At 45.1% G+C, this 9,792-nt stretch overlaps 1 protein-coding gene across 1 annotated transcript in view; it reads right to left on the reverse strand.

Moving 5' to 3' along the window:
• GNS (glucosamine (N-acetyl)-6-sulfatase) overlaps positions 1 to 8,521 on the reverse strand; it is a 52,149-nt gene extending 43,628 nt beyond the window's left edge. The window contains exons 1-3 of the mRNA XM_077913701.1: positions 8,306 to 8,521; positions 3,280 to 3,339; positions 1,288 to 1,494 (exon numbers count right to left, since the gene is read on the reverse strand). Coding sequence (XP_077769827.1) covers positions 1,288 to 1,494; positions 3,280 to 3,339; positions 8,306 to 8,506 — 468 coding nt within the window. The 5' untranslated portion in view covers positions 8,507 to 8,521. The remainder of the gene's footprint in view (positions 1 to 1,287; positions 1,495 to 3,279; positions 3,340 to 8,305) is intronic.
• Positions 8,522 to 9,792: the final 1,271 nt, after the last annotated feature.

The following is a 9,792-nucleotide window of genomic DNA, read 5'->3' on the forward strand; positions in this document are numbered from 1 at the left end:
TGTCATCACAAAAGAGATGTATGGCCTGTAAAGCCCAAAATATTTACCTCTAGTTCCTTCCAGAAAAAGTCTGCATGGCTTAGGCCAGAAGGTTCATTTCCTGAGCTACTGATGGCACAAACTGAATACTCCAACTGACCTTGTGCCTAACGATAGCCAAAATAATCAGATTATGAGCTCTCAGCCTATAACTTCAGTTGTCCTGATGATGAATTCTACTTTTAGAGCTCAATTTATTTGATGAGATGAATAAGTGACCCCAGAACTATCACATTTTATCTCAATCAGGTTTAGTATTGCCCATTTAAGGAAGAATTTAACCCATGAGAAATCTCTGTTATTTTAATGAATTTCTCTTAATTCTGTATACACATTAAATGGTCTTTCATATGCGTAGTATAAATTCTGTTTATGAACCACAGACTTATCTCACCTAGTATTTATACTTATTTCTCATGATTCTTTTCAAACTGACTTATCTTCCTTCAACCTCACAAGGCTGCAAATTCTCCCAATTATTGTGGGGAGAGAAAGTATGAACAGAAAATTCAGATCAGATATTAGTATCTCTAACAACCGTGGAGAAAGTATATAAGTAAATGTGTATCTTTGTCCTGCATTCCCAGTTTTACTCTAAGATATAACCTAGATACTCTCAAACTATTTCCCTTAAGTTTGACTAAAAGCTAGGGCTAGTGTGGTGAAATCTAGCCTTGGTGGGCTGTAATGGGTGTCCCTCCACCCAGATGCACAACAGGCCAGCACATCAACCACTAAGCCATTTGCTTTAATGGCCCAAACAGCCCATGCTCTGGGTGCTTTCCCTTTACCACCGATCTCTTTACATTTTTTTAGGTTAGAAAATGGAGTTAAGTCTTAAGCTGTTATGGTGCAGGAAAGGTGGCAGGAGGAAAAACTTCTTCATTCTCATCCTAATAAAGGGGAAATGGAGAAAAAGATACCATGACAGCCACATGACATGCAAAGTTCTTGAAGAAAAAGAAAGAAGAAAAAGAAGAAAGGGGAAGATGCATCAGACAGCAGCAGTCACAGGACAATTTTTAAGTAAATGCTGTGAGGCCATTTAGAGGAAGAATAACTACAGTACTTAAATCATATAAATATATTCATGTAAGTAAATTGTTCAAAGAGCAAATTAGGAGAAAACATACACCAAAAACATTTTAACATGACTCAAATGGATAATTAAAAAAATGACATGAATTACATTAATTCACATTTATCAAGCTTTTTTTTCTAAAGGAATAATTAGATCATTCAACATACCTCATTTAAGTACTTCCCTGCAAAAAAGGTCTGATAACCACACATCGATCTGAGAATTGCTGGAAAAGTATTTGGTTCTTGGATCTTCTGCCAAGACTTACTACTGCAGTTTCCCTCTAAAGTGTTGTTAACAACGTGATGATTATGTGGGTACTTCCCTGTCAAGATACTGGCTCTGCTCGGACAGCAAAGAGCACTTGGCACATACTACAAAGGGAACAGAAGCAAAAAAAAACCTAGTTACACAAGAAAGATGGATTTCTCATCATTTCTAAAAAGAGCAAACAAAGCTACTTAATATTCTAACTTTGAATTTCTAGTTTCCCACGGAATAGAGTTTTTTTGCGTTTTTTTTTTGTGTGTGTGTGTTTTTTTTTTTTTTTTTTGGTAACATACGACACACTTTAGATCTGCTTTAAGTCACATAGTGGAGACAGTAAACCAGATAAACCAAGATAACAGATTTTTTTTTCAGTTGGTTTCTTTCTGCAGAATAAGAGTTACTCCAATCTCATCTGCTAAAGAAATATTTTTGTGGTAGGAATTAGGGTTTTTTTTGTTTTGTTTTGTTTTGTTTTGTTTTAAAAGTATGTTCCATGCCCAGTTTGGAGCCCAAAGTGGGACTTGAGCTCAAAACCCTGAGATCAAGACCTGAGCTGAGATCAGGAGATGGACGCTTAACCAACTGAGCCACCTAGGTGCCCCTAGGAGCTAGGTCTTAACCAAAGATAAAGAATACTACTTGAATCTAATGTAGCTGAGAGGTACAGGTTCATTTTCAGGAAAACCTGTAGCTTTATACATTTCCTACATCACTTAATACACTGGATACAGATTATTTTTTTCTACTCTAATTGCATTTCTAATAGCTGAGCCCCTTCTACCTGATATTTGTATAGGTCTTAGTACATGTTGCCAAGCCACCTTATGGAGAACACTAGTTTATACTCACACCAGCAGGGAAGGAATGCTCATGCAAGCATGCTCTTGCCAAAACTACATAGTATCCCTTTTAAATACTTGCATTTCTTTGGCCTTTCAAATTGGATTTGGCATTTTTAAATACTGTTGAGGATGAACATTCTCCACATGCATACTGACCAACTGTTTACGTGAATGATTTGTTCATGAATTTTGTATATTTTTTCCTCCTGGGGCATCAGCTTCTTATAACTGAAAATCTGAGTTAAGGAAGGATTCAGTCATGTTACAAATACTTGCCATTTTTTACTTTTGCTTTTTAAAGTTTGTTAGATATTGGCAACCCTTTTAAACCTTTTGCTTTTTTGTCTGCTGACCTATTTTTTGGTCAATGTCACAATGTTTACTGTATCTTCATATTGCATTTTATTATTTGGAAGGGCAATTTCCTCCTTTAAGAAATAATCTTGATTGTTCTAACCTACTTCTAATTCCAGATAAATCTGGAATCACTTTACCCGGCCTAAAAAAAATCCTGTTCGGATTCTGATTAACCTTGTGCCTTTCCATAGAAATGAATGTTACTTAATTCTTACAGTCCATTTTCAAACCTCAAACAGTGAGGTTTAAAAAAAAAAAAATTATCGGGATCCCTGGGTGGCGCAGCGGTTTGGCGCCTGCCTTTGGCCCAGGGCACGATCCTGGAGACCCGGGATCGAGTCCCACATCGGGCTCCCGGTGCATGGAGCCTGCTTCTCCCTCTGCCTGTGTCTCTGCGACTCTCTCTCTGTGACTATCATAAATAAATAAAAAAAGAAATTAAAAAAAATTTATCTAGTTCTGAGCTATAAATCAAACTGGCTTAGAAAATACCTACAATTAAGGTTCAATTAGTAAAAATATTTCAATTAAAAGAATTTAAGTCACTTTAAATAAAGTCCTTCCTTTAGATCACGCATCTAACTAGGAAAAAAAAACCATACAGATTCCACTAGACTACCCCAAAAAGAGTGCTGCTTCTTGGAATATGAACAGAAAGTCTCACAAAAGTAAGTCAGCTTCAAAACTTACAGCACTGGAGAAAGTCATCCCCATTTCTCCAATGAGAGCCTTGGTTTTCTTTAGTGGTGTCTGTGAAATAAATAATTATGTGTTAATCCATTTCCTCCAATAAACAAAAACACGCAGACCAAAACTCATGTTTTTTGCATCTTACTCGTAATGATCAGCTCCATTTGACACTAAGAAATGTCAAAAGAGTCCTGTGTGATTCTGGAGATGAACCAAACAGGTTTGGTTACAATTAGTTATGTCCCATGCAAAAGATCAAAAGGGTCATAATGCCCGCAGGAAGGGAAAGTTCACAGCTGACAGCACTATTCTAGCAGTGCTGATTTCAAAGTAACTAAATTTTGGTGCTCTCTTTTGTCACCAGCCCCCTTACAAGATAGATACGGCAAATCTCCATAAATTCATCTTTAGAAGCAGGAAGTGGGATAAGAGATGAAAGGAGCCTTCCACCCTTTAAAACAAAAATAACACTCAGGTTCTGAAAGCCAGATAAGGTCAGGAGGCCCAGAAAACAACTCGATTATCACACATCCAGTGGTGGAATCCAAATGTACACTTTCCAACTATATGCCCAAAACCTGTGCACTAGACCAATCACCACCTCAGGTAAGGACTTGAACCAGATGGCAAACAGTATAGATGAGAATTGATCTCAAATCCTAGAATGAGATAAAAGTATGAAGAATGTCGTTTAAATACAAATAAAGTGAACACTAATAATCTTTACTCAGATTCCAGACAGTAAGAAAGGACCACTGAAGAGACTCTAATTTTATTTGTATCATATTAATCAGTTCATGATGATTTTTGAAGTACCTTTGAAATCTAAGATCAAAAAAAAAAAAAATTAAGACCATATTCAGTGCAGTTTTAAGTATATCTTATTGTGCAATAATTCCTTAAAGATAATCTAAGTAACTATGTTAACAAGGGTCTTATTTATAATACTGTATAAATGACTTCCCCTCACTGTTTTATATAGATAGTAAAAAACCTAAGGAACCCCTAAGCTCAAAAGGATGAGAATCCTAACTTATTTAAGAAGACATTTCATAATTTCACGAATAGATCCATAATAGGCTCCCAGGAGATGCTATAGGTAGATATATAAGGTCTTCGCTAATCTTCACAGCAATGTCACCAACTATGATACTCCGCAAAACATCACTGGGTGCTACCGTTAGGTAAAGAATATTAGGCTGAGTGAAACACTGGTTTGACCAAAAAATCTGAGGTATGATGACACACAGGGAGGGGAAACGAGAATACAAAGTGTAAGTGGGGAAAGTGAGTTAATGTTAGTTGATTATATGGGACTTAATCCTCAAACTGGCAAATAGGCAAAACTACTGAAGAGTTTCTGATTTACAGAAGACTATACTGTGTGATTATAACCCATTTGTTAACCACTTAATGTATGCCAGGCACTGATCTAGGCAAAGGTGGACAAAAAACAGGTGGTCTTTGATCTCATGACCTTTGTACTCGGGAATTTAAACAAGTAACAAGTAAACAATCATTTCAGGCAGTGAAGTGCTATCAACAGAATAAATCAGGATGAGTTATGCATCACCATGCTTACAGCTGGTGGGAGGAGAGGGAGAAACTACTCTAGATAGGTGGTCAGGAGAGGCCTCTCTCAGGAGGCCTGAGATAACTGTGATACTCAGAGTCACATGATGAAGAGGTCAGCCATGCAAAGATCCAGGAGACGATGTGTCCAGGCTGAGTGAATAACAGCAAGGACAAGGGCGGCCAGAGAAGGAAAGAGGCGCACGTAAGGAAAGGAAAAAAGGCAAATGTAGGAGCAGCACAGCAAGTAAAGGAGACTGTGGGGTGAGTTAAGGTCAAAGCATTAGGCAAGAGCCAGCAAATGATGCAGGGCTGCATGGGAACACAGATTTTAGTGTAAGTAAGAAATCTACATCAATGACAGTCATTTTCATACTGCTAACACCGGGACAGCGATAACCATAATCTATGCTTAAACAAATCTTAAACAAGAAAACACAGTGTACTGAAAATGTGTGTGTCCATGCTAACCTGAACGTTAACATTGATCTTTTAAGATGTAAGCAAGGACAGCTGCAAGGCTGGTCAGGTCAGGGCTGTGCAACGCTGCTTAAGCAGCAGCCAGTCTTAACACCCAAATATGGGTAACTTTACTCATCCAAAGCACATCCCTTCCATAAAAATCCTAAGGAGTCATTTACTTTTTTGGTTCCCATATATATAGCTGCTCTGAAATAAAGTTTTAACGATTCTAATAATCTATGGCTAATTTTTCTTTTAATGGTGAAAGATCACTATGCTTGAGGCAAAGACATCATCTATTCTTGCCCTACATTTCATCATGGCTCCATCTCTCATTTCCTTAAAAGTTTTGACCAAATGTCACTTTTTCTAAAGTGAATGATTTTAAAAAGAGCAGCCTGTGCTTCTGTGAACAGTGTGTCCATCCCACCATGATAACATCCAAGTAAAATAAAGAAATAGGAACTGTTCCCTAAGCCAAGAAACTAAAGTCCTTCAGATGATGTCTGCAACAATGATGATGCATCAAAGACAATTTCAAAGGTGACTGAAAGATTCTATGAGAAGCAGCAATCACACAAACGCTTATAATTCTTCGACCTGAGCTGGTGTGGTGGATTGGACCACCATTTCTTTTGCCAACTATGGCAGCAATCAGTAAGCAATCTGACCCCCTTTTTTTGGGTCAGAAACCTCACTCTACAAAAAATGAAGGTAAAATACAGAGTATTACATATAAATTAAGGACTTCCATGACCCCACTGGTGTGCCTGAGTATCAATTTTGGTTTTTCTCTTCAGTGTAAACACCTATAAAAAAGAATCTGCTACTGGTTTAAAGAACCAAATACAATGAACATGTTAAGGGGAAGATACCTCAGATCTACACAGACCACATCGATCTCTAAGAACTAAGAAACTCGGTTCTGAACACCTGGTATTTCAGTGATAAATTTTTGTTTTCAACAGAAATGTAAAAGCTTGACCTTTTAATTGTTTTAGTCACTATTGCTAATTTTTGATATGAGATGGCTTGGTTTTTCTAGACACTTTTTTTTTTTTTTTTAAGATTTTATTTATGAGAGTGAGAGAGCGAGTGAAAGCCAGCATGTGCAAGCAGGTGGGAGAGGGAGAAGCAGGCTCCCCGCTGAGCAGGGGCTCGATCCCAGGACCCTGAGATCATGACCTGAGCCGAAGGCAGATGCTTAACTGACTAAACCACCCAGGGGCCCCTAAACAAAACACTTTTCAATGACACACATACACACACAAAAACTTTTTTTTTTTTTTAAAGGAATTTTGTGAGGAGGGTTAAGTGTAGTGATGAGAACGGGAAAAACAAAGTAAATTCCAGGAGGGCAATTAAGTCAAGACTCTTCAATGTCAATGTGGTGTAGAAGGTAAAAGGCAATGAGGCCTATGTGGCAGGAAGAAGTGTGGAGTCAAAATGCAAGCATCTTAAACATTAACTAGAAAAGATTCTTAAGGCAGTGCAGGTGAGTCAGTGGTTCAGCACCTGCTTTCGGCCCAGGGCGTGATCCTGGGGTCCTGGGATCGAGTCCCACATTGGGCTCCCTGCATGGAGCCTGCTTCTCCCTCTGCCTGTGTTTCTGCCTCTCTCTGTCTCTGATTAATAAATAAAATCTTTGAAAAACAAAAAAAAATTTTTAAAAAGAGAGAAAAGATTCTCATAATTGTGAACAGAGTCCTGAGTCAGAACTACATTTTAATTCATAACCCAGAATTACATATCTGGTCTACGTGAACCTTTACCATACGTCCCACATCTATCACACCAACATTTTCTTTTTCTTTTCTTTTCTTTTTTTTTTAACACCAACATTTTCTACTCTATTCCACAGGAAAGTAAAAAATGCTGGTAGCTGCTCATTGAGCTGATTTTACAGCTCACGGATGGGTTGAAATCAGTCTGAAGGACATTGAGGAAGAGTGTTCACATACAGTAGCAGGAACTTCTCCTGGGAAGGGTTTTCATAGGCTCAGCATTTAGCTGAAAGCAAAGAGAGAACTGAAACGAAGAGACAAGGTGTGTGTGTGTGTGTGTGTGTGTATACATACCCATGTACATTTAAAGAGAAGAGAAATGCCAGACCCAGCATCAGAGCACCTGCTGGATTCCCACCTGCTTCGACTACTTAAGCGCCTCCGGGAAGCCACGTTCCGGGGCCTCCATCAACAGGAGCCTGGGCGAGCGCTCCTGAAGGTCATAAATTCCAGAACTCTAAGATACAGAAGCAACGCTCACTCTGGGCAAGAGCGAAGTCGCCTGACAAAACACATTTAAAATGGGACTGGTTGGAGGAAAGGTGAAGTTCAAGGATGCTCTTGTTTTGAATCCCCACATCACTCATCACTTTCTTAAAGAAGCCTGAGACACAGTAGAAAAATAAATAAATAAATAAAATGGAACACGGGCCGCAGGAGCCAATGCATCGGCATCAGCAGCATCAGCAGCAGCAGCATCCAGGGGCTCGATCGGGCTGATTGAACTCTCCTGCTGCGCGTCCGGCCACGCACACCCTGAGCCGCCCGCCGACCACCTACCGGATCAGTCCGCTTCAGCACTTATTTTCTAAGATACCCAGCGCAGCCCTGTGCACGCGGAGCCGGCCTAGGTCCTTCCTGCAAAGACTCGGCGGGGCTGGTGCAAGAGAGAAGCCGGGCGCGCGTGCCGGCGGCCCAGCCCACCCCTAGCTGGCGTCCACGCCTCGGGGCGCAGCCCGGGTCCGACCTGGAAGCTCGGCGCGGTGCGTGCACGGGGGTCCGCCCAGGAGAGGGCGGAGGAGGGGGAAACGGAGTCCCGCGGCCCCCGGAGCTCGCCTACGGGGCCGGGGGCGGCAGAGGCGCAGCTCGCCAGGACCGCGGAGCCGAGGCAGGGAAGGGCAAAGCGGCCCAGACACCTGCGGGGCGGTGTGGGGGGGGGGGGGTGTCGGCCCGGGAGTCTGCGGGGCGGGGCGGGGCAGAAGCGTTACCATGCCGCCGAGCACCTCGTCCTGGTCGTCGGTGAGCAGCAGCACCACGTTGGGCCTCCGGGAGCCCGCCGCCGCCCGCGAGGCCCCCAGGCAGCCGCCCAGCAGGAGCAGCAGCAGCAGCAGCGGCGCGGGGCCGCAGGGGCGCAGGTGACCCGGCTGGTTCCGCCGCGGCCCGCCTGGGGCCGGGGGCAGGAGCCGCATGGCGGACGGCGCTCCGGACCCGGGCGGACGGCGGCGCCGGCGTCTGAAGGGCAAGCGGCGGAGGGACGGCGGCAGGAGGAAGAGGCTCGCCCGTGGAGGCCGGGGCCGGGGTCAGGCGTTTTCTCCCCTAGCACGGTCACGTGAACGGGGGCAGGGGGCGGGGCACGCCGCGCGGTCACGTGACGGCAGGCGGGGCGGGGCGGGGCGGGGCGGGGCGGGGCTGCGGGCGGAAAGGGAGGGAGGCCGGGGCGGCCGGCCGGAAGCCGGAAGTGGGCGCCGGGCGGGGGCGGCGGGGGCGGCGGGGGCGGGGCTGTGCGCCGGCGGCCGGCCCCGCGTCCGGGTGGCCTGGAAGGGTCGGTTCTCCGCAAGCGGGGGCGCCGGCCGACCTTGTGCCCGCCGGATCGCGACGTCGGCTGCGGGCGAAGCTCCCCTCCGGATTTTATCCCCGAGGCAGCGGACGCCTGCAGGGCCCGGTGGGGACCCCGGGGGCTCGGGTTCAGCGCCGCCCTCCGCCCGGGCCGCGACCCTGGGGACCCGGGATCGAGTGCCGCGTTGGCTCCTGCGGGGACCCGGCTTCTCCCTGCGCCCGCCTCTCCCCTTGCCCCCTCCTCCCCCTGCCCGCCTCTCCCCCTGCCCGCTCCTCCCCCTGCCCCCTCCTCCCCTGCCCGCCTCTCCCCTTGCCCCCTCCTCCCCTTGCCCCTTCCTCCCCTGCCCGCCTCTCCCCCTGCCCGCTCCTCCCCCTGCCCCCTCCTCCCCTGCCCGCCTCTCCCCTTGCCCCCTCCTCCCCTTGCTCCTTCCTCCCCCTGCCCCCTTCTCCCCCCACCCCTCCTCCCTCTGCCCCCGCCCCTTCCTACCCCTGCCTGCTTCTCCCCTGCCCGCTTCTCCCCCTACCCCTCTGCCCCCTTCTCCTCCCCCTGCCCACTTCTGTCCGCTTCTCCCTCAGCCTATGTCTCTGCCCCTCTCTCTGTCTCTCATAAATAAAATCTTAAAAACAAAAAAAAAGAAGGGCCCTTGTATTTAAATTTTTCTGATTTTTCTCTACGACGCACCTGTTAAGTTTAAAGTTGGTTTCCAATTCAGCTTTCTTGATTCCTAGCCTCAGCTGATAACGTGGTTTCAAACAAACAGATGATTCAGGGACATCCTCACAGTCTTAAATACGACCTGGGGAGTTCTTGAATATTCCCCCTAATACTCCTCGGTGGAATTTTGAAAGCCCTGTTAGACAATGCTGAAGGACACGCACGCTGAACAAATAGAGCCGGTGAAACGTGGTTACCCGACCA

Source organism: Canis aureus, chromosome 11 (assembly GCF_053574225.1).
Source record: "Canis aureus isolate CA01 chromosome 11, VMU_Caureus_v.1.0, whole genome shotgun sequence".
NCBI classification, from domain to species: domain Eukaryota; kingdom Metazoa; phylum Chordata; class Mammalia; order Carnivora; family Canidae; genus Canis; species Canis aureus.